The sequence below is a fragment of the Podarcis vaucheri genome, assembly GCF_965113315.1.
Source record: "Podarcis vaucheri genome assembly, chromosome: 11".
NCBI lineage: Eukaryota > Metazoa > Chordata > Lepidosauria > Squamata > Lacertidae > Podarcis > Podarcis vaucheri.
Genome location: NC_138749.1, coordinates 30,264,045 through 30,289,097, shown reverse-complemented (window position 1 = coordinate 30,289,097; position 25,053 = coordinate 30,264,045). Strand labels below are relative to the sequence as shown.

The 25,053-nt window shown below is 41.6% G+C and overlaps 1 protein-coding gene across 5 annotated transcripts; it reads left to right on the top strand.

The window, feature by feature from the left end:
- The first annotated feature begins 968 nt into the window (after positions 1-968).
- HMGCR (3-hydroxy-3-methylglutaryl-CoA reductase) lies at positions 969-24,004 on the top strand. 5 transcript variants are annotated; one of them, XM_082191889.1, is made up of 20 exons: positions 969-1,021; positions 4,939-5,126; positions 5,855-5,966; positions 7,403-7,490; positions 8,155-8,239; positions 8,786-8,891; positions 11,606-11,712; positions 13,252-13,368; positions 14,152-14,303; positions 14,881-15,125; positions 15,219-15,391; positions 17,485-17,679; positions 18,294-18,452; positions 18,587-18,744; positions 18,875-18,980; positions 19,892-20,062; positions 20,439-20,579; positions 20,669-20,827; positions 21,902-22,056; positions 22,144-24,004. In XM_082191889.1, the coding sequence occupies exons 2-20, from the start codon at positions 4,962-4,964 to the stop codon at positions 22,196-22,198; spliced, it is 2,649 nt and encodes an 882-aa protein (XP_082048015.1). In that variant the 5' UTR covers positions 969-1,021; positions 4,939-4,961; the 3' UTR covers positions 22,199-24,004. The 5 variants fall into 5 exon arrangements, with proteins under 5 accessions (XP_082048015.1, XP_082048016.1, XP_082048019.1 ...); XM_082191890.1 differs by lacking the exon at positions 969-1,021 and adding an exon at positions 1,067-1,175; XM_082191893.1 differs by lacking the exon at positions 969-1,021 and adding an exon at positions 1,083-1,194.
- Positions 24,005-25,053: the final 1,049 nt, after the last annotated feature.

Below are 25,053 nucleotides of genomic sequence, written 5' to 3'. Positions count from 1 at the left end.
GTACAACTGTATTTGATTTGACAGGGGCATGCCTGAGTCTCAGGTTCTACCTAAGACCACACCTTTTCTGTGAAATATCTATGATGTCTTGATGATGCATCCTGAGATTATGGGAAACTTTAAAATAATGATGTAACCATTGTTCGGGGCTTCTGGCTGCTTAGTCTTTGTGGTAGTGGGAAGTCTTGTTGCAACAATAAAGATCAGGCCTACAGGCCACTGTTCTGCTTCTATCTCCTGGCTGCAATCTCTTGCTTGCGAGGCCCCCATCTGAACCTATGGGAGCCAAGGTTAGGCAATTGCGGGGTGCTCCAATGACTCCCTTACACAAGGGAAACCAGAGCTCACAGAAACGCTATTTACCTTCCCGTTGCAGCAGCACCTATTTATCTACTTGCACTGGCATGCTTTCGGAACTGCTAGGTTAGCAGGAGCAGGGACAGGACAACGGGAGCTCACCCCATTGCGCGGATTCAAACCGCCGACCATCCGATCGGCAAGCCCAAGAGGCTCAGTGCTTTACAACACAGCGCCACCAATGGGATAAGCGCTCAGAACAGCAGCGAAGGCGGGGCGGAAATATGTGCAGAGCCCTGCGAGCTTTCTTCTCTCCCGCTGACCAGCGCAAAGCCAATTGGCTCGCGGAAGCCCAAATGCGAAAGAAGGCCAGCGGCCGCGAGCCACTCAGGAGGCGGCGAGGAGATTTGGGCGGCGCCTCATTGGCCGCTGTCCCCGTGGCGAGATGGCGCGTGGCCCCCTCCTGATCTGTCGGGCGCCGCGCCGCTTCCCTTTCGCCGGTTGCCAAGGCGACGGAGCGGGGTGACGTGCATCTGGGCTGGGCGTGGCGAGCGCTCGCTATTGGCTACGCGATCGGGCGATGGCCGCCGGCCGGGGTGTCGCGAGCCTGGTGTCCTTGCGTAGCGGGGGAGAGCGGGCGCTTCAGTCTGCGGCAAAGGAGCAAGGGAGAGGAAGAGGTGCTGCCAACCCCGGTCTTGCCAACCCCAGCCGTTGCCTGAAGGAGGTACTTGGCCGCGCCGCGGGGGAGCGTCGCCGCGCCGCGGGCAGAATTCTAGGCAGGCGCGCCGCGGGCAGCCTCTCCTTCCGCGCGGAGGGGACCTTGTCCGCCTCCTTTCCTCCTTCATGAGGGGACGCCGAGGCCTCCGAAACCGGCTGAGGTGCCCGCCGTCTCTCGGGGTACCGTCGGCCGAACGATGGCAGAGCGCGTGCTGGGGGTGGGGAAGGGAAAGCCGAGGGTGTTGGCGACGCCGACGGTTGCCCACCGGTCCAAGGCTGGGATTTGGCGGTTTCCTCAAGGGGCTCCCTGGGCGGGGGAACGGGGACCAAAAGGACACGACACGACTAACCGACCCCACCCCGGCCTGGGACTCCGCGCAGGTGCTCGCCGGTGTTTCCGCCGGCCTCCCTGCCCCGTCCTTCGGTTCCTTGTGGGCAGCCGTCAGCATCTCTTGACGGTGGCCCTGGGAAGGAGGAGGCTGGTTCCTCGGCTACGGCAAGTAGCGTCGCGGAGCGGCATTCGGTCCAGCGTTACGCATTCAGGCTGAGGAGAGATTACGATAACAAGCCGAAAGCTCCCCCAAGAGATACGAGGAGCATCCTGAAACTGTGATCTTTGCTCAGGAGGATGGGGTAGAGCGTAGCTGTTTCGGGGGGGGGGCGGCGGTAGAAATCAGCTGCAGAGTTAATATGAAGACCCCCATTAGCAACTATGGTTCAGATCGTTGCTGATCGCTTCCCCACCCTCTCTATATTCAGCTTGCATTTTTGCGTAAGGAAGGATGCTTTTGGGGTGTGGTTGGTGGCAGCATATTTGCAGAGCAGTCGTGCTCATGGTTATCCGATTATCGCTTTTAAGAATTTAGCTATTTTTCACTGATTATTATTGCATCACATTTAAAATGACCAGGTTCTTTCCATCAAGGACTGGCTTGGTTGAATTTCCTTGATAATGAATACTATGTACAGTGGTACCTCGGGTTACATACGCTTCAGGTTACAGACGCTTCAGGTTACAGACTCTGCTAACCCAGAAATGTTACCTCGGGTTAAGAACTTTGCTTCAGGATGAGAACAGAAATCATGCTCCGGCGGCACAGCAGCAGCAGGAGGAGGCCCCATTAGCTAAAGTGGTACTTCAGGTTAACTACAGTTTCAGGTTAAGAACAGACCTCCGGAACGAATTAAGTACTTAACCCGAGGTACCACTGTGGTTGGTTGGATTTCCTTGATAATTAAATAATTCACTACTTCCTAGCAGGTTTCCAAGCACTGTATTGCTTTAATTTAGGAACAAGTGGTGATAATTCCAATGCAATCATAATTTTGGCCAACTTCATAAGTGACTATTATTTTGGAATTTCCATTTTTCCATAATCATACTGAGTTTCTTGTGCTTAAGGAAAGTAGGAGACGGGAATGGCTGCCGGGAGATACAAAAATGTACCGGTATCTATGAATTTCTATACAAACTGCTTGGTCAGAATAAGTTGGTTTAAATGACTTACTGAAAGGTAAAAGTGCTCAATAAATGGTACTCAAGGGACGTTACTTTGTAAAGTGTAATATCTGCATGTGGATTTATAAAGCTAAGTGAAATCTAAAGTGCTTAGTCATATTCAGGGTATTATACAAATTAAATGAATAAACCAGTCACGTTCCTGGTTTCTTAAAGTTAAAGCCTTCTAGAAGGCTTGAAGCTTTTGTCCCACAACATATCACATTCTTTATTTGGAGACTTTGTATTTATTGAAGAGAGGATATATTTATCTTTGTATTATGAAGTGCCATCTTTGCAAAATTATGTTCAGTAGCAGAACCTCTCATAAAGGGTCCAACAATAATTGCTTAAGGGAGATGAAGATCCTGTTTAATAGTCTGAGTGGGAGACTGTGTGCACTAAAATAAAACCTTTCTGACTCATCAACTGACCACTATTTCAAACGCTACTTCAAACTACAGTTATACCTCATGTTGTGTCAGCTTCAGGTTGCGTTTTTTCGGGTTGTGGACTGCCGAAACCCACAAGTACGGGAATTGGTTACTTCTGGGTTTCAGCAGTCGCGCATGCGCAGAAGCGCTAAATCACGTTTGGATCATGTTCGCAACCCGAGCATCCACTGTAATCATATCTTAGAGTGTGACTTGTTAGCATTCATACTTCACAGGAGACTTTAGGCAGTTATAATGAAAATGTCCAATTTTGTACCACCTTTATGAAAGATTAATGAAGATATTATGTGATTGGTGATTCATATTTTTAAGAAAAGTTTATAGCGGCTAGTCTGGTTGATGGAAAATAAACCCAGATTGCTTCTGAATTATTTGTTGTGGCATTACAGTAATAGAGCAGAACTCCCACTTTGTCTTGAAATATTTTGTGTATGTTGGCTTAAAATAGGTTTCAAAGTAAACTTAATAAGGACTGAAACAAAGTAATGTAAAAGTTCTATATGTTTCATATTTAAGTGCACTTGATATGTACAGCAACCTATTTACATGTAGCATTATCTGTAGCGAATCTGTAGATCTGTTAACAGTATATTTGACAGGGCCAACACACTAATATTTACAGAAACTGGGTTTGTTTTTATGAGGGAAAAGATCATATTTAAGATTCAGTGGGAACTTGTATTTTAATTTTGCCTATAAAGCCTAACGTTGAAATAGACACAGCATTGTGTTTTATATAAGTTAACCTGTAAACTTTATGAAAATAGTTTTAAAACCCAGCATCATTTGAAAACTCTGCATAATAATCATCCTTGTAAATGAATTTGTTGGCCCATCCACCCACACATCTCTGTCAGTCATATGTGGCTTTAAGAAAATAACAGCTGCTTTATATTGACCTCCTGAAGAGTTTAATTTGCTTCAGGTAGCCGGTTGAATGACTGGTTCATATTTTTATTTCTTTATGAGGATGCAGTGAAAGTAGATTAGCAGCTGGATGCTGTTGACTGCATATTACTTGAGTGTGATCAATATATATTGGAGTTCCTTACTATATGATTAAGTGGCAGTCTACCTTTTGTATTGAATGGTGCTTACATCTGATAACAACTTCAAGTAGTCATGGTATGCACTCAGTCCTGCTTTAAGAGTATGCCCTGCCCAACTCTCCAGAGAGTTTTTGCCGTGCTCCTTAACTGGAGCCCTTGATGCTGTTAGGTGCTGTATGTCTTTACTTATCTTTTACTGGTTGTGTGCTGTAATTGCAGCCATCTCTAATAGGGAAAATGGACATAGTCTATGAAGGCAGTATAAAGTAAATGTATGCAAGCGGTTATCAGAAAACTAGTGTAGTCAGTTAGTGTGGCCTGCTCAGTAGTTTATCCTCTAGGTGGCATTAAAATTGGGGGTGTAAAAGGAGAAACAGTACGTACTAGCCATGCAGTTGTGTACAACTAAGATTTCACAGAGGTATTTCAACTGAATTAATAGTGCAATACCCTGCTGTGCTTTGTGAAAGCTTTGTGTCTTGTTCCTTATAAGAGAACAAAAGAGTGTGTTGGCACCACTTTGAAGGGTACATTTAGCAAGACTGTGTGCTGGCTTCCCACATATATTACAGGTGAACTAGCAAACCAGGCTGAAACCCTAGACTCTTTCCCTAATTTGATGAAGAGACTATGTAAGGCTGAGGAGTTTTGCCCACTATTGCATCAATTGCACTTGCTGGGTGGAGGAAGAGCCTCCGTGTGACCTAGCAGGATGCTGCTTAAAGCTTCTTGAAGGGAAAGTGTTCTCAAGTCTTTTAGAAGGCAGACGTTTCTGTAGTTATTTTTCATGGAGCTATTTTTCATGGATTAATGCTTTAAATATGATGGGTATGATGGATTGCGGAATTCCTTAAAATTTTGACTTTTACCTAAGCAAAAAATTTACTATACGGTATTTTTATTTCCTTGCATTTTGTCTTAGATTTGGAAAAAGAACTTTTGAAAATGCTGTCCGGACTCTTTCGAATGCACGGCCTTTTTGTGGCCTCGCACCCATGGGAGGTCATAGTGGGAACTGTAACTCTTACCATCTGTATGATGTCCATGAAGATGTTCACTGGTAACGACAAGATCTGTGGCTGGAATTATGAATGCCCCAAATTTGAAGAAGTAAGAAGTTAAATTTATTATTTTAAATACTACTTGTCCGTATAATCATCTTATTTGAAATTCATAATTAAATGTTGCTTCACTGAAGCTATCCATTGACTAATTTACATAGATTGCATTCTCTTCTGTTTCAGAGGTCTAAATATATCAGTAGATTGCAGTATAGGGAGCAGGTGGCGCTGTGATCCAAACCTCTGAGCCTCTAGGGCTTGCTGATCAGAAGGTCAGTGGTTTGAATCCATGCGACGGGGTGAGCTCCCATTGCTCTGTCCCAGTACCTGCAAACCTAGCAGTTTGAAAGCATACCAGTGTGAGTAGATACATAGGTACCACAGCGGCAGGAAGGTAAACAGCATTTCCGTTCACTACCGCACTTGTCACGGTGTCCCGTTATACCAGAAGCGATTTAGTCATGCTGGCCACATGATACAGAAAGCTGTCTGTGGATAAATGCTGGCTCTCTTGGCCTGAAGCGAGATGAACACCGCACCCCATAGTCGCCTTTGACTGGATTTAACTGCCCAGGGGTCCTTTACCTTTTTTACCTTTAGACTGCAGTTTTTATTGTAGTAAGTTGTAAGTTGTAGCGATTAGTGAAATGCAGCATACTAACTTCTCAGATAAACCTAAAATACTGATATGAGTTCTCTGAAACTGCTCCAGAAATGCAGTTTACTTACAATTTTTTTATATTAAAAATGCATTTAGATTATATTTCTTTCTTTCAGGACGTTTTGAGCAGTGATATCATAATCCTGACAATCACACGCTGTATAGCAATCCTTTATATATACTTCCAGTTTCAGAATCTGAGGCAGCTTGGTTCAAAATATATTTTAGGTAAGATACATTGATTTATTTAATTATTAATGTATGTCAGTAAAAACAAACAAACAAGCACCCAAGTAAATGAAGGATAATAACTTACTCCCAAACAAAAGTGCCCTGATCTGTCAATTGTGAACAACGCATAAAAACAAGTTTGTGTATGGGGATTTCCCAAATTGGTGCCAACATAAGTAAAATTTGGGCCATGAACACACAGTGGAACAAGAAAATTGCCAGTACTAAAAGGACTTCTTTCTTGTTTATGACCTGGGGCAGGTCCTGTCTGGGGCTCAGCACCAATTTAACGGAGAAACGTGCAGCATACAGCACACAAAATATTTCTCAACTGGGTTGAATACATGTTTGCTTTTAGCCAACTTTCACTCATGCAGGAGGAAGGGGGTTATGGGAGGCAATTTTTGCAGATTGTTCCTTCCCTTTGCAGCTCCTTGAAAATATGTCATAGGGTTGGAGGACTCTTCAAAGCAGCATGAGAGGCAGTGCAGAGGTTATTGGTGAAAACTGCTTGAGCCCCATTCTCCAGCAGGGGGCCTCCATAGGCTCTTTGTGTCTTCTGTAAATTGAAGGAACCCTGTTCCTAGATGGGAAACTGGATCCATTCAGTTATATTTTACAGCAGCTATTCAAGATAATAAATGTTGAAATAACTAAGGAGAACCTGAGGACTTCCATTCCTGCCAACTGGAAAAATCGTGCAATTTAGCATTGCTGAGAGCTGTGGAAGGTGCATGTAAATGTTCTGCTGATTTAACTGTACTTTCCAGAATACTACTGATCTAGCTAACAGGACCCATTTGCAATGGAAAGGGAACCCACCGTCTACTTGTAAATGAGAAAATGTAAGGGACAGATGGCAGAGGACCACTGGTGGTTTGGCAGTTCTAGCTGAACAAGGATAAAAATGCATCTTAATGTCCCAGCGTTTTAGTCAGCAGGATAGTATCCTTGTAACAGATTTGGCCCCCAACAGGTCAGGAACTCAATCTTATAATCTAAAGAGACTGGTCTAAATTTCCAAGAGCACAATGCATATGGGCAGTTCCTACTGGCCACAAGGCAAATTCAGTGCTATGTCCTGCTTCACAGCTCTGTCATTGACTAGACAGTTTGCCCCAAATATCTTTTATTTGAAATTAAGGAAACAGAGATAAAGTATTCTATACTCTGGATTCTTCCTTAGAATTACTAATATAAGACCACAATGACAGAAGCACATGGATAAATAGAACATTATCTATTTGCCCATATCTGCCCTAAATGTAACACGAAGCAAAATGGTGTAGCAGTTTCACAACAGGATCCATTGTATCTATGCTTTCTGCAAAGGGAAGGATTTGGATTAGGTTTAAAATATTATTTTGCAAGGAAGTGTGTTTGTATTTGTTTAATGCCTTTTTACATAGACCTTTCCTTTCTCATTTTGGTAGGTATTGCTGGGCTCTTCACAATCTTCTCGAGTTTTGTCTTCAGTACAGTAGTGATTCATTTCCTTGATAAAGAATTGACGGGCCTGAAGTACGTATTACTCATTGCTATGTTTTTTTGAAAATATACCATCATCTATTCAGGAGCTGTTTTTTTGACAGTTGACCACCCTAGTCTTGAAATTAAGAATTGGAGAGGTGAAACAAAATAAGAGGGCACTCCAGAAGTCTTCAGGGTAGCCTCATCTCATTCACAGGAAGAAATTGTACATGCATCTTTTTATGCTGCTTGTGGCATGGCCATCCTTTCATGTGAAATTATACAACAGAGGTCTTCGGGATTTAATTCCCCTTCTGTGTGTTTTCCTTTCAAATGTTGAATGCTAGGCCCAAAAAATCTGATTGGCAGGCTTCCACAGAGATTTCCTCTTATTTCACTTTCAATGCTGAAAGAGAGCTTTTCTCCCTCTTCAGTATTCTTGCTGTTACTCTGTGATCTCCAGGCAGCCTTAGCTTTGCCTACATTATCCATTCTTCATCTATCCAATATAGACAAGTGGAAGATCAAGTATGTTGAGTGTATCCAAACAAATACATGCCACATAAAACTGTTTAATGGGTATTTGAAGTTTAAGGAATAAATCATAACTAATTCTGGTATAGGTTTTGGGCTTGTGTAATTGGGATTGTTTCTTAAGATGTGGGTTTTTTTGTTTCTGTTTTGCATGTCGATAATAATTTTTGTATCTTTTCAGTGAAGCTCTGCCATTCTTCTTGCTTCTGGTTGACCTCTCCAGGGCCAGCGCATTAGCCAAATTCGCGCTCAGTTCCAACTCGCAGGTCAGCCAACTTATCCATTTGATAAAGAACATTTTGAAATAGGGTTTACAAACAATGATATTCTGAGAACAAAGTCTTAGGGACAATTTGGAAGCAAATCTTCGCACCTCTGCTTAAACATGAGCTTGTATAAATTTACATTAGGTATTTTGTTTATATGATATTTAATCTCTATCGTAAAAGTATGCTGTTGCAGCAACTGTCTGAAAGGGAGAAGGCATGGGTTTTCCCTTAGGTCTAATCCTTTTCTTGCTACTTAAATAAATTCAGTTTTGAGGGAAATTGGGATACAAAACAATCTTTCTATTTTGCTTGCTTCTTAATTACTATCCACCAATCCAGTTAACAAACACAATTTTTTCAGCCAGTAGTCCAGCAACATCTTGAGGTCCGCAGGTTCCCCAGATCAGATTTACAATTCCCATATTCCCTTATGATTGGTCATGTTTACTGGGGCTGATGGGAGTTTGAGTCCAACATTTGTAGTACCACAGTTTACCCAGCACTGTTGTACATTAACTAACTTACTTTTTTCTATTTGTATAGGATGAAGTAAGAGAAAACATTTCACGTGGCATGGCTATCCTGGGCCCTACATTTACACTTGATGCTCTTGTTGAATGTCTTGTCATTGGCGTTGGTACTATGTCTGGTAAGCTGAGGAATTTTGAGGAGCACAACCAAAAGCTTAACAAGTTTCAGGAACAAACAAATTAGCATCTCATAGGCAGCTGTGTGTCTTACTACTTCTTGTGCTAATTGTGTTGATTGAACTGGAGTCTTTATTATGATTATTACTGTTTTTGTGGCTTTGGAAGGTTCCTGCTTTGAGAACACAAAGGAATTCATAATTTTAGTTCTGTTTGATACTAGAGGGTAGGGGGAATGAGATATGCAACTTTCTTTTGTTCTCCTGTCATATATCTGTTATGAATGGCAAGTGAAATTGTGTGCAGAACATAAGCACTCTTGATTCATTCCTTTCTCTTCCCTTAACGCGGAGGTACCAGGCCTGAATTAAACAGCTGGTCACAGCTGCAACGAAGCTGTTTAACAGCTGTTAAACAGCTGTAAGGAAGTCTATTATCATCTTAAGGAAAATATTTGGCACACGTTCTTTGTATCCATTGCATGTGCCAAGGTGTTGCATATGAATTTTGCATAGTTAATAATTAAATATTGCATAATTGAATATTTTCTATTCCGCCAAGGCGATCCATGCAATTGACATCTCCCACAATGGTCTATTGAGGCTTGTTCTTAATTTATTTTTGCTTGTTTTTAGTTTTTTTATGATATTGTTTGGCTTTGTTTTTATGTTGTAAACCCCTGTGATATATTTATGATACAGCAGTTCATAAATATTTTTACATTTAAAAAAAGTTTTTAAGTGTCATCCCATATCCACAACTACAGTCAATCCTCGTTTTATGAGGATTGCTTGGGGTTTTTGTTCTGAACTTCCGTGCGTAAGCCGACCCTACCCCTTTCGGGGTCTATTTCTGGGTTCGGTACTGTGCACATGTGTGAGATTGCGTGTCATTCAGACACACCTAAACCAGGAGTTGCCTCTATGTGGTCATTATACCATAGTGTACAAAGAGAGTCTTGAAGAAGTCAGAATTAATTGGTAGATGCAGTAGTTACTAATTGATCTTCTTTTTACATGGTAACTGTAGGCTAATTATTCTTGGTTGGTTGGTTGGTTGGTTTTGTTCCCCATAAGATGGGATTTGTTAGTTTATGCTGCCCATGTTTCTATACATGTTAACTGCCAAGCTCATGCTCATAAATTTGTAATATGTTTGGGTGAATGAAGAGCCTGCTTGCATGAGCAGAAAGGCACTTCTGCTTAGAGAAGATGTGTGATTTTCAGCTTGGCTCTCCCCTCCCATGCCGTATAGCACCCTATCACCCTTTGGCAAAGCTGAGAGCTACTGTATGGATGGCGGGGGGGGGCGACCACCTTTCATGAACAGAACTTACTGCAGATTTAACCTATTGTTTGAAACGCCTTTAAGGCTGACCAACAGCTTTCTAGGGTACAGCTTGTAAGTCCTCAGTCTTCCTAACCTAAATATGAACAGAAAATGCCAATTTGCAATAGATATTCAACAGTGTGGTATAGCAGCAAAAGGAAGCTTATGCAGTTCTAGGCTGCATCAACAGAAGCATAGTATCCAGGTCAAGGGAAGTAATAGTACCACTTTATTGAGGGCACAAGGAGAAGGGAACAACAGAGGACGAGATGGTTGGACAGTGTTCTCAAAGCCACAAGCATGAGTCTGACCAAACTGCGGGAGGCAGTGGAAGATAGGAGTGCTTGGCGTGCTCTGGTCCATGGGGTCACGAAGAGTCGGACACGACTAAACGACTCAACAACAACATTGTGCCTTGGTCAGAATCAAACTAGAGTACTGTGTCCAGTTTTGGGCACCACTGTTCAAGAACGAAACTGAAAAGCTGGAATTTGTGCAGAAGGTGACAAAGATTGATAAAAAAAGATTGAAACCAGGCTTTATGAGGAACAGTTCAGGGAGTTGGGTATGCTTAGCATGGAGAATAGAAGATGGAGTGTTAATATGGCAGCCATCTTCAAATATCTGTCATATGGAAGGCCTGTCACATGGAAGATGGAGCAAGCTTGTTTTCTCCTGCTCCAGAGGGTAGGACCTGAACTAGTGGATTGAAATGACAAAAAAGCAGATTCCAACTAAACGTTAGGTAGAACTTTCTGCTGCTAAGAACTATTTCAAAATGGAACAGACTGCCTTGGAAGGTGGTGAGCTCTCCTTCGTTGGAGGTTTTTAAGCAGAGGTTGGATGGCCATCTTTCAGGGATTCTTTAGCCTTGATTCCTTCATTGCAGGGGGTGGGGTTGAACTAGGTGACCCCCTCCCTCTAGTCCAGGCATGGCCAAACTTGGCCCTCCAGCTGTTTTGGGACTACAGTTCCCATCATTCCTGACCACTGGTCCTGTTAGCTAGGGATGATGGGAGTTGTAGTTCCAAAACAGCTGGAGGGCCAAGTCTGGCCATGCCTTGGCTAGTCCCTTGCAACTGTACAGTTCTGCAAAGGCAAATATGGTGTATATAAACATACAACTAGATGTGGTCTGGGATTATTCTAGTTTCACATTTACTTATGCCAGCAGACTTTTAGAAATTGCTGGTCATGAGTAGCAAGCTGTGTGTTATTTCCAGTAGGAAGAGGGATTACAAGGAAGTTCTTCTCACTTCTGTCCATTTTGTATTGAGTGCATGTGCCACAGTGTCTAGAGGTGTGCTTGTATGCCTTTTAAAATCCATATGAAAACACAGTGGGGGGAAACAGGGATTTTAATGCTTGGTATTTGTCTCTCTAACAGGAGTAAGACAGCTTGAAATCATGTGCTGTTTTGGCTGTATGTCTGTCCTGGCCAACTATTTTGTCTTCATGACATTCTTTCCTGCATGTGTGTCACTGGTATTGGAGGTAAGAGTATGTCAAAATCATCACTGATATAACCACCAGCAATAACTATCTACTTTCTAGGACTGATGTCTTATTGTTCAAGTGTAATTGGGAGCCAGAAAATGAAATACTTTATAATTAAATGGGCTTAAACTATTGGAGAAAATAAGCCTATGGGGATCTGGGAAAAACTGGAATAAAAATAAAACATTTTCTTTAAATTTGGCATTGAGAGAACTGTTAAAATTTTGACAGGATGGTATATGTCTCCAGTTTTGATCGGTAAGAATTAATGTTTTCTGGAAATGCCCCAATTCCACCCACCCCACAATAACTCTCCATTTACTGTATGATGTTTTAGCAGAAAAGTTTCTAGGATTTAGGTCAGGACTGTGGAACTATTGTCCCTCCAGTTGATGGGAATTGTACTTCAGCAACATCTGTTAGGTGAAATGCTCCCCATAACTGATCGAGGTTATTCAATTCCATTATTGTGCTATATAATATTATATATATAAATATGTGGGTAATGCCTCATACTGTTCTCTTTATTGTTTAGGCGGGGGTTGAGTAAGTTTTTAAAAAATTAAAATTATATTGAAAATGGTTTTTGTTCCAAGAACATTTATTAAAAACAAGGGGAAATCATTTGTATATGTGCCAGTCAAAGGGTTTTCCCTAGCAATTGAAATTTATGGAAATTGCACAAGAGCATTTTGTAGCTGTTGCTCCTGATTATTTTAAAGAGCCTTGTGCAAGAAAACTTAACAGAGGAAACAGTCTAATATGGGCTAATAAAATGCTGTAATTTATTTTGAAGACTCTGTGATCTGCAGAGAGTTAAGGTTATAACCACAGGCAATAATAAACTCCTAGCTTTGATATAATTATGATTCATACTGCAGTTGTCAGACTGTATGTTTGCAGCATAGTTAGAATGCAACAACTGTAATATTTTGTTACCCTGTTACAGATTTGTTTTATTGAAAAACAATATGTAAACTCTGTTTTGTCTTCCTTATTTCATATGTTATAAATAGTTAGAGGATAAATGCTTCTTTATTTTGGTCTCACCTCCATAAGCATATCTAATCTTCACTAGCAGAGGAAGGGGGAGTGGAGGGGGTGGGGCGCCACGGGCAGCACTGGGGTTGCAGGGTGCCCTCCAGCATGGGACGCGGAGCAGGACGCTTGTGGTGTGTGGCCTGTAGGGCACTCCAGCCGCCGCCTCCCTCCTGGCTGCCCTACTGCTGAGGGGAAGCCGGTGGGTGGACTCTGTGCAGGCTCCGATCAGCGCGCCCTGCCCCTCCTGCGCAGCACGTGCTTGCTGCCCCGGCACTCGAGTGGCTAGCTACATCACTGCTAATCTTTATAATATTTAGGAGAGCTAAAAGCCAGTTACACAAGCATCTTTACCATTGTTTCTATTTTGAAAGGTTAATCTTACGTTCCACACAGAAATATACACAGTTGTATACCTTGTCATATGGTCCTGTGCAAAAGACTTCTGGAAACTTGTTTTTCAAATCTATGTTGTATATATACTATTGATTTCTGCAGCTTTCGCGAGAAAGCCGTGAAGGACGTCCCATATGGCAGCTTAGTCACTTTGCTCGTGTTCTTGAAGAAGAAGAAAACAAACCTAATCCTGTAACGCAGAGAGTCAAAATGATTATGGTAGGTTGTTGCTTTTAATGGACTCTTATTTTGAGCACTCCGAGTCAGTAAAACAGATTTGGTTTGATTTATTAATTTAAAAAGTGTTTACCACTTAATATAATAAATAAATTAAGTGGATTACAATAAAAATTCAATAAAGTTGAATTTATCCAAACTGGATAAAGACAAAATTAAAGAGTCCAGGAAAACTTGAGTATAAAATGTTAAGAGGTATTTAAAGTGCATTGAGTTCCCCAAAATGTAACAGATTCAGTTGCCATGTAATTTGACTATTAGCCTGAGTATGACATGCAAGTTGAAAAGAAAAAAGAAACATGACCATTTGGGCTCAAAGCCTGGTAGGAGACCAAACTCCAGTGATTTCCATTCCTCCTCTCTACACTTGGAATGTGTTACCAGAATTAAGACTGTGTGTTGCATTAATTAGGAGGGCACTAGCCATGCTGACTACAGCTTTTTAAAATGAACATTATTTCTATTGACTTCATTTTTTTAATCTTACAAATTTTCAACTTCAGCAAAGAAATAATAAGTAACAGGACACAAATGCCTTGCAGTAAGCTACACCTTTCAGTAGACTCACTGAAATCAGTGGACTTAGGTTCCTGAGGATGACTAACATTGGATATCACCCTCCGCAAATACACTATAAAGGAGGACCACGCATGAATATTTATTTGGAAGTGGTATCTACCATTTTCTCATCTTTGTGTTTAATGTTGGCTTTGGTGCAAAGCCCTTGGTGAGCTAATCAATAACAACTGACTTCTTAACTTTAAGTCTCTAGGTTTGGTTCTTGTTCATGCTCACAGTCGTTGGATAGCAGAGCCATCTGCTCAGAACAGCACAGCAGAAATTTCTATGGGACTGGATGAAAGTGCACCAAAGAGAATTGAACCTAATGTTTCTCTATGGCAATTCTATCTTTCCAGGTATGTTTTCGCATAATGTTGCTAATCAGCATTCCATTGCATTTGCCATAAATGTTAGATTCCGTCTAGTAGATAGGTGTTTGTTTGTTTGTTTGTTGCTTTTCCAAGTAATATAGACCAGTGCATTTTAATTATTTAAAGGGTGGAATTCTCCTATCACAGAGCTTGAATTTCTGTGCAGGTCTTTTTTTAATCACGTAAGAGTCACTGGAGGATGGCACACACGTTGAGTTTAAAGGATTTGGACAGTTACATTTTTTCCTGGGTCTAGTCCCAATGTGAATAATTCTGAGTGTTGAAATTATTTATATGCTAGCTATGCTATTCAAATAAGTGTCACACTTTACCTATCGCTGATATATATGCTACTATTGCAGCATGATAGCTGCTTGAGTGGTAGTTTCCCATGCTGCTGACAATTGCTCTCAGGGTTCACGTGATTTGATATGCTTGCTTCCCATGACACTACTGCATGCCTACAGGAAAGGATAGACAGTAACCTTGACTTAAAGCATTGTCATGCATGCCTTCTTAACAGTGAAGTAGGTAATGTAGTCAACTTCTCTAATCTTTCTAGGATGGCCAGTATGGACATTGAGCAAGTTATTACACTTGGGTTAGCTTTCCTCCTTGCTGTCAAATACATCTTCTTTGAGCAAACAGAGATGGAATCTACACTGTCATTGAAGAACCCTATAACATCCCCACTAGTGATCCAGAAAAAAAATCCTGAACACTGCTGCATAAAGCAATCTGTGCCTTTAAAATCTAATCCTAGTCCCAGAAAAGTAGAAAATCTTCCACTTGCCAAAGACAGAAAAGGTAACCTTTTAGTATTATCTTTTTTAGCAATACAAACAAGTTGTTGATGAAACTGCCCACTCTTCAAATTTCCAATGTTGGTGTTCTCTGCAGATGAAGTTAAAATGCCTGTCGTACAAGAATCTCCATCGAAGGCCACATTTGTGGTTGGCAATTGTACTTCTTCAGAAACTTCCCCAGTTAGTGACAGCAAATATCCTGGAATTGAATTGCCTAAAGAGATACGCTCTATTGAAGAATGTCTGAGTATATTTAAGAATGACAAGGTATGAAAGGAGAACTTTGGAATCATCTAGTACTTTAAAGTTGTTCAGGATCTTTATGCAAAAACTATTAATTGGGTTATTCACAACATCTATTGAGTGGAGTGCCCTGTGTTTATACGTGTCAACTTTGTGAACGTGACATGCAGAGTAAATTTGGAAACATTCTGCTTTTTCTTTTTACTCATGCTGATTTATAGTAATTGAAATTCTCAAGAATGGGTAAAAAATTGGATTGGCTTCAGAATGGATCCAGTCTTACTCTATCATGAAGGGAAGGGTGGCGCTCTAGCAGAAAATGCCTGCTGAAGGTGAATTTTGCAGATTTCCTCTTCCCCACTGCCACTTCCCATGCTGTTGTGTGGGGCTCTTCTGACTCCCCCCCCCAAAAAAAACAGCTTTTAGGGGGACATAGTGGGAATTGGGGAAAACTGCCCCTTTTTTGGTATGTTTTGGTAACTTGCGCCCAAAATTACACCAGTGGTGGGAAACCTGATGCCTGGGTGCAGAATGTGGCTTTCCAGGTCTCTCCTTCCAGCCCTCAGGGCTCTCCATTGACTCTGCTCTGTGCCTTCCTCAAGCCCTTTTGCCTGGCTGGAATGTGGCACTGCATTATGATCATGCCTGTTGCTTGCCTCGGTGGAGTATGGAGAGATGTGTTTGTGGTGGTGTGTAAAAACATCTTGACTAATTTGCATGGCTCGAATGTAGCCCAGTGTCCAAAGCTCAGAGTCACACCTGTTGCTCCATTCATTTTAGCCAATGGCCCCACCTACCACTGGCATGTGCCCCCCCCCCGTTGCCTCAGGGAGAAGGTAACCTTTGAGCTGAAAAAGGGTTGCCTTAACATTTTTCAAAGCTGGGTATGAGCAATACAAATGGTCTGCTCCCCAGAATAATATTTTTCCAAATTTATCTTACACTTGAGCTGTTACACTTCAAATGTCCATCTCTTCCCCTGTGACCTACCCCACCAAATCAATGGCAATCTTTTTAAATAGTGGTTAAGAGCCTCTAAGCTTACACTCGGTGCCTTCTCGGTAGTGGCACCTGCCCTGTGGAACACCCTCCCACCAGATGTCAAAGAGAAAAACGACTACCAGACTTTTAGAAGACATCTGAAGGCAGCCCTGTTTAGGGAAGCTTTTAATGTTTAATAGATTGTTGTATTTTAATATTCTGTTGAAAGCCACCCAGAGTGGCTGGGGAAACCCAGCCAGATGGGCGGGGTATAAATAATAAATTATTATTATTATTAGAAGAAGAAGAGTTTGGATTTGATATCCCGCCTTTCACTCCCTTTAAGGAGTCTCAAAGCGGCTAACATTCTTCTTTCCCTCCCTCCCCCACAACAAACACTCTGTGAGGTGAGTGGGGCTGAGAGACTTCAGAGAAGTGTGACTGGCCCAAGGTCACCCAGCAGCTGCATGTGGAGGAGCGGAGATGCGAACCTGGTTCACCAGATTACGAGACTACCGCTCTTAACCACTACACCACACTGGTTCTCAATAATATTATTATTATTACTGGCTGTATAAAAGTGTTCATATTGAACCTTGGAAAATGTAAGTTTCCATTGTGGTTCCACTGTTAAGATCATTAGATTGACTGTAGCTGAGTGTGTTGCAGATAAAACCATTCTATATGTTCCTCCTTGTTGTTTGAAATCTGGAAGAGAGCCTTTGCTCTGGTTTCTATCTTATGTCAGAAGTTAAATCCCTCCTTAAAAGGTCAAGAAGTAAGAGTCTGTATTGCCACCCACACCTTGGAATTTATGGCATGCTGACAAGTTAAAGTTCTTGTTTTCCCAGTCTTTACTAGCAGCTAAAATTCTAGCTGTTACATGGCTTGATACATATAGACTTACAGACTCAAATGTTTTGTGGAAGAAACATTGCCTTTGCCTGGTCCCAAAAGACCAACAAAGATGAAGTCAAGAGCAAATTTTCCTGGAGGAGTGAATCTCTTTTGTTGGACTTTCAACTAATTCTCTGCTTAATTGTAGTTCTGTATGTAATGCTTTGTTGCCTCAAGCAAAGAGGCAACCTGTAAATACTTTTTAAAAATAAAGTTACCAAATTATTTCTTTTCTCTAGATGGGTGCAAAGTTCCTTTCTGATGCTGAGGTCATTAGTTTAGTCAATGCAAAATATGTTCCTGCCTATAAGCTGGAAACTTTGATGGAAACTCAGGAACGTGGTGTGTCGATTCGCAGACAAATGCTATCCCAGAAGCTTCCTGAACCTTCCTCCCTACAGCGTCTTCCTTATAAGAACTACGATTATTCTTTGGTGAGCACAAGTGGGCGAATGTAACTGTGTATAAACATTTTTTCTTTTAACAGAGGAATTCAGTGTTCCAAACTTCTTGATTTGGAGTCTGGCATAATGAGTTTTGTCAGTAATAGCTATGAGTTCTCAGCCTGTGGTAAATGAGAAAGGAGAGCATCGGGTATAGCTAGTGGTGGGCGTTTTGTAAAGTCAGTGATGGTGGCATCTCCTTGGGTTTTTTGTTGCTTCTGTAACCTTCCCAGCTTACAGAGGGACAGCCTTTTTCAGGATTACACAAGTGCCTCATCCCTGTTTGTAACAAGTTGTGATCATATACATTGTTAATTTTCTCGTGTCATAGAACAAGAAAACAACTTGTTCTGCCCGCACCTTATTACCAAGATGATAGAGGAAAGTATGCAGAGTATGCGTATTGTTACTGATGTTGAAAAACTGCCTAAGTTGCTTGACAGTCACATTGAATGAGAGTGGAAGGAAATTGTTTTACTCTTTGGAGCAAGTTACTTTAAATATCAAACGTTTGAGTTTTAAAAATATTTTTTATAACTATGAAATTTGTAATTTTTGAAAAATGTGGTGATGGTTACATCTTAATTGTTGGCTTTTTTGTTAAGGTGCTGGGTGCCTGTTGCGAAAATGTGATTGGATACATGCCAATCCCTGTGGGAGTGGCAGGCCCCCTTCTTCTGGATAAGAAAGAGTTTCAAGTTCCAATGGCAACAACAGAAGGCTGTCTGGTGGCAAGCACAAATAGAGGGTGCAGAGCAATATGTGTAAGTATTAATTACACAAGCTGTGTTGGCCGGGCACTATTTAAGCAGCTACTATGAAACAATAGTTACTTGTTTGTTGAACCTGCACATTAACCAGCCACTCACCCTACCATTTGGCGGTTTTTTGCTTTCAGCTTGGTGGAGGTGCCAGTAGCCGCATTCTGGCAGATGGAATGACACGAGGGCCTGTTGTAAGGCTGCCTACTGCCTGCCAGGCTGCCGAAGTGAAAGCTTGGCTGGAAACCCCAGAAGGATTCAAGATAATTAAAGATGCTTTTGATAGCACAAGCAGGTTAGCATTTTCTATAGCTAGCAAGAGGGAGGCAGGAGGGAACCTTAATGTTGTTGTTGACAGTTGAAAGTCATGCACCCAAAATATATTATGAGATGGGATGTAATCTAATAAACTTTCTTCTTTATAGATTTGCCCGTCTGCAAAGGCTTCAAATTGGTTTGGCTGGCCGCAACCTTTATATTCGCTTCTCGTCTAGAACTGGTGATGCAATGGGAATGAACATGATTTCGAAAGTAAGCTCTAGAATTTGTTCTGTGCATTTAAACAATTATTTCAAAATTCACTAATTATTCAAGCCTTTTCTAGGAAACTGTGAGGGATAAGAAAAAATCAATACTGTATAAAGAGTCAGGATTCTTGTGCCTTATGCGTGTGCATACACATCTTTCTTGTGTGTGAAAGTGTTACACTAATAGAAAATGGTATTGTAGTCCAATTAAATGAAATATCTCTGATCGGGGAATCTCCCTCAGGACATAAAGGATTATCTGGAACAAATTGCTTTGTATTATCTTCAGTTCCTAGTTGATAAAATGAAGAGGGGTCACAGTTCTCTTGCAGGGCAAATGAAATGTGTGGTCTTTGAACACTTGTTCTATATAGTTCAAAATGAACTGTTCTTGAAATGTGTAGTGGTATGATATCCAGAGTGCAATCAGTATAGATATTGTTTCATTATGGTGGCTGATTTTCCATTGCTCACTTTGCTCTGCCTCCTCCTCTTCTGTTCTTTCAAACACTCACAATTGCTATCAGGATGGAAGGGGGATGGGTGCAGAGAGAAAAGCACAGTCAGAAAGGAGCTAGGCCTAAGGAGGCATCTGATGTTCCCTACAGAGGCTATTTAGGTCCACAGCTGGCCATGGAAGCAAGCTGATAACCTGATAGGTTCCCAGGCACTGCCCGATGCCCATGGGGACAGTATTGGTGACTCTGGAATGATGTGCCTTGCACATGGCCTCTCGAGTTCAGTTCAAATGTTACTTAAATGGTTAATAAAAATTCTGTGTATATTTTCCCAGTTCCACTGTCAAGTTTCAGCAGCAATTCTTTTGAGACGAGATCAATGAGAATTACAGTGCTTCATGGCTGGTGTTCAGTAAATACATTTTCTCTCTCTTTCCCTTTCCCTTTTTCCAAACAGGGCACTGAGAAAGCGCTTGGAAGGCTACAAGAAGAGTTTCCTGATCTCCACATTGTAGCTGTTAGTGGGAATTACTGTACAGATAAAAAACCAGCTGCAATAAACTGGATAGAGGGGAGAGGGAAGTCTGTGGTCTGTGAAGCAATCATTCCTGCAAAGGTTGTAAAAGAGGTGAGTACATGCTGTGTGAGCCAACACTCTTGGATTCAACATGTTTGTTAAATGGCTTGTGTTGAAGTCATTTTCAGATTATCACTACTTTCAATCTTCTGTCCTGTTCAGAGTAGCTTGCCAGACTGCCTGGCTATAGGTCTGTGTCATGTGACGAAGGGTGGGGTAGAAGTTTTAAAGATTAGTAATAATGTAGTAGGCACATTAGATCTCCCTTGGAATTCTTAGCACCCTGTGATGATGATATTTCAGGTGGGGTGGAGAATTTAGGGTTTGTTTTCCCCCACAGCAATTTAATGAGTTTTATCCCTGAGTAGCAGAGAATTACTGCTTCAGCTTCTGAGAAGTATAACAGTATTTTGTGGGCTTGTTCTAGGTACTGAAATCTACCACGGAAGCCATGATTGAAGTCAATATAAACAAGAATTTGGTTGGTTCCGCAATGGCTGGCAGCATCGGTGGCTATAATGCTCACGCAGCAAACATTGTCACTGCAATATATATTGCATGTGGGCAGGTATGTTAGCCCTTGACTTATTGTATGCGAGAGATTATGTAGCTGAAACACGCCTATGCTAAAACTGATATTTTCTGTACTGACTGTAGGATGCAGCACAGAATATTAGCAGCTCGAACTGCATCACACTGATGGAATCAGCTGGCCCTACCAATGAAGATCTATATATCAGTTGCACAATGCCCTCAATCGAAATTGGAACCGTGGGTGGAGGAACCAATCTTTTACCACAGCAGGCTTGTTTGCAGGTATGAAGCAGCAAAAGACAGAAAGCTGCTAACCCAGAACCATACTCAGATCTGTATCGCAACTGCATAGGAAGTTTTTAATGTTTGATATTTTATTGTGTCTAATATTCTGTTTGGAGCCACCCAGAGTGGTTGGGGAAACCCAGCCAGATGGGCGGTATGCAACAAATTGCAGGGTGAAGAATCTTTTTTGCTGCATTGGCATTGGGTGGGCACTCGGGACCTTCATGTCAATGTCAAGAATATAAACACCTATTCACACCACACCTCTTGTCTCCAATCTCACTTTCCTGGTGCTCAGCTGACCAGAGTGGCAAGAAAAATCAAGGTCCTTATGCTGCTATCAAAGAGAACTATCTTAGCCTGCATTGGAGGATGAATAATTTTCCTGCCAGCCAACTAATAGCTTCCCCCAATGCTCAGCTAAGTGCAGCTCTCCAGGGTTCATTGGGCTGCACAAAGAGCAGCTGATAGCCACATGTGGACTGGAGGTTGCCCACCTCTGTTCAGAGGCCATAGTTAAATTTGTTCATGTTTTGCCATTTGGAACCCATGTACTGTGCCTGCAAACCCACATTTATCCCACCATTTCCTGATTATTGCTCTTCTTTTCATGGCTAGGATAAACTTCTCATGTGTACCAATGGAAAAAACATGTATGCCTGAATTTAAAGCAGAGCGTGTGAGAAGAACACTTGTAATCACAGAGCCCATGACCTATGGGAGTGATGAAATGTTTCACTAGTTTGTGAAATGTAACATAAAGCATGCATAGTTTTTCTTCCTTCCCTCTCTCCCACCAAATCTTTTTTTTTTTTTTTAATCAGTTTAGGTTCTACAGGTCAGACACTGATACATCAAGCTCTGTTCAGTCCACTGTGACAATATTGGCTCTCCAAGATCCCATGCAGATGAACCTGGGACTTGCTGAGTGCAAAGCCTGTATTCTACCACTGAGTTGTCAGCTCTGCATTATGTTTTCTGTGTTTTTGAGAGAACCTTAGGTTGTTCATGCCTTGAATATAACCTGTTTCTGCCTGGCTTCTAAAGTAGAGTGTCTCCTCTTGTTTACAGGTGCTGGGGGTTCAGGGAGCAAGTACAGAGAGCCCTGGAGATAATGCCCGTCAGCTTGCCAGAATTGTGTGTGGCACAGTAATGGCAGGAGAACTCTCTCTAATGGCTGCTTTAGCTGCCGGGCATTTGGTCAAAAGCCACATGATCCACAACAGGTGAGAAAGAAATTGTTCCCCACCAAGTAACAAAATACAATGTGGAAATCAGGACATACCTGAATTTGTTTCTATTGTTTTTAATAGGTCAAAAATTAACCTGCAAGATCTCCAAGGAACTTGTACCAAGAAAGCTGTTTGAGTATTGGCAAACTTGGAGCAAAGCATTGCTGTGGCTGTTTGACCAGTGAAAAGAAATAACACATCATCTGTGAATTTTGGAAGGAAGATAAGTGTTCAGTGCAGTGAATTCTTGGAAATACACTTGAAAGAGGATCAGTGGACATATAGGCAGCCCACAGCTTCCTGAATCCTTAGCCCTTTGTCTGCCATAAAAGGATGCTTCTCCGTGGGAAATGCTCCAGATAGTTCTTACATGGGACTATGAATAAGCTAGAGTCATACACTTTATTGAGTGAGGCTCCTTGTAGTCTACTCAAGTTATTCAAAAGTGTCTGCCTTTGTCATTTTTGAAGTGAACATATTTTGACTAGTGTACTACTGAGAAATAAGTTCAGTAACTTTGTTTTAAACCAGTCTACTCGCTTAGTTGCTTTGAAATGTCCATTGTGATCACTGTTTTCAAGTTAACCTGGAGTGTCATGCAGCAAGAATTGGCCACCAGTAAAACTCCTTTGGGGCAAGAGAATAGCCAGCTCCACCAAATTTATCACTTTTCAGCAAATTGGGGGATGGAGAGGGGTTTTAGAACGGCTTGTTGGCATTTCATATGTTGTAACTGTTTTCAGGTCTCATCTAATTGCTTCTCACAAAATTCTTACTTTAGTTTTATTCAAAACTTTTAGCCTAGAATTTGGGTGTTGGGATAATTTCACTGGGTCACAATAGTTTTCAGAAGTCTCAATTTCAGAGTGCTTCGCATTCTGTTGTGTATAATACAGTTTTTTAACATTCATGCAACATTTCTGTAATACAGACATGTGAAGTTAACAGGCATGTTGTTCAGAGACTCTTACCTTGCACTGGGGTGAGAAGCTTTGCAGAACAAGGCACTGGGAAGTTCTCCTGGGCTAGCCCAGTGGAAATGATGGGCAGCTGCTCTAGACACTGGTTCCTGTTAAGTTCAGTGGTGCTTTCCCCAGGAGAATGTCATAGTGAACAGCACCCCTGGTAAAGTTTAAAAGGAATGGTTTCAAGCAAGTCAAAAACATGTTTACACTATTTCTTAATGATCACTTTTGAATATGGTGTGCACTTCTGCAGGAATAGGTGTGTATCTCAATATGAGAGAGCGGTTAAATTAATACTACTTGATTACTTATTTAATATTTCTTTTCCTGAAGAAATTGTAAGGATTGGTGTGTTTTTTAGCAAGTTCTAAATGTGTTTTTTTAGCAAGTTAAGTTGCTTATCACTTCTTGAAGACTACTAACTACAGGATTTGAGAAGAGAGAAGAAAAGCAATTCCATCCAAGGTAGCTGCATACCAGGGAAGTGCACTCAATGCTACACAGGAAAACTTGTTGGAAGACTATAGATAGAAAGATGGCTCACTGTTCCAAGTTGGCCCAAAGGACAATTTGAGGGCTGAGGTCCTTAGTCTTCTCATTGGAACTCATTGTGAGTGTCCCTTTTTGTGTGGTACTCTTGTTTGTAGTACTTTGTTAATAGGTTATAGAGCTAATGCAAATCAACACCTATTGCTAGGTATGTGCTACGACTACTTGTAAATAGCATCATGAATGTCCATATCCTTACAGTATTGTTGTCCAGAGGTTACTGTTTTTTCTTATTTATGCAGAGTTTGACCTTGCTTTGATTATTTAATATGACACTGAGCTAGCAATAAATGGTTTGTTCAGTGCTTATTTGGGTGAATGTAACTGATGTTCTGTCTTTTGAAAAACAAACCATTTTGTACTATTACAAAATTGTGTACATTTTGGTACAGATACTTTTTCAGTTTCAGTAAAACAATGCAAAAGCACCTATGGGAAGTTGTGTTTCTAAAAACATCTAATTGCAGATGTCAGTAGCACAGTATGTTGACTCCAGTTTTTTGCACTACAAGGTTTTTAGAGAACCCTGTTTCCCAACATGATTTGGGGTGGCAGGAGAATATATATTTATTTTTGTATTATACCCCATCTGTTGAAGTTTTCAAGGTGCCTTACAGTATATTTTAAATAAAATGAAACAGACAGTATTAAGCAATTACTTGGGTGGGACAAAGGTGCATATAGTGCACTTATGTGTGCATGTACACACACACACTGTTTTCAGATGTTCCAATAGCCATGGCAGCTGAATCTCCTGGCCTGGAACTTATGTGGAAGCAGCAAGCATTGGAACCCCCATAGCCCACAGTTTCCTCTTTGAGCTCATAATAGCTTGCAGCTTCTGTCTAGTGCCAGAGGGCACCAGGCATTGGGGGAGCAGTGGTGTTAGAAGCCCTTCCCCCTGCCTCACTGCCAGGTCCTGAGAAACCGCTTCAGGCAAGGTATATAAATCTCTTGCTGCATTGCATGTAATGCAATGTAAAGAACCTCAAGTGCCACCTGCAATTTTCAGAGGTCCTGACCTGAACACGGCGGCAGAAGCTACACACCTGGCCAACCCCTAGATATGCCTATGTTCGCATGCAGGCGGTGTCCGATTGATACACGCCAACGACAAATGTGGTGTTTCTAGCCCTAGAAGCAGGTGGGGCTGGAATGGGCTTACATGGGACTGCTGACGCACACAGTGACCTGGAACCCAAGCAAATGTGGAGTCGCTTGTACTTAGCTGACTAGTATGCTAAGCTTGAATTCCTGGAGAGGGAGGTTCTTGTCTCTGTTGCAGGAGATGTAAAAGAAGAGGAGGCCAGCTTCACATTGCAAATACAAGTCTGAACACACAAGCCACTAGAGGCATTTATGTTGAAAATTCAGAAAGGGAGTTCAGTTGCCAATAAGTGTGTTATCTCACAGTCCTTTGGAGTTTCTCAGCTCTCTGGCAGCCCACAGCCATCTATATCCCAAGACCATTCAGGGC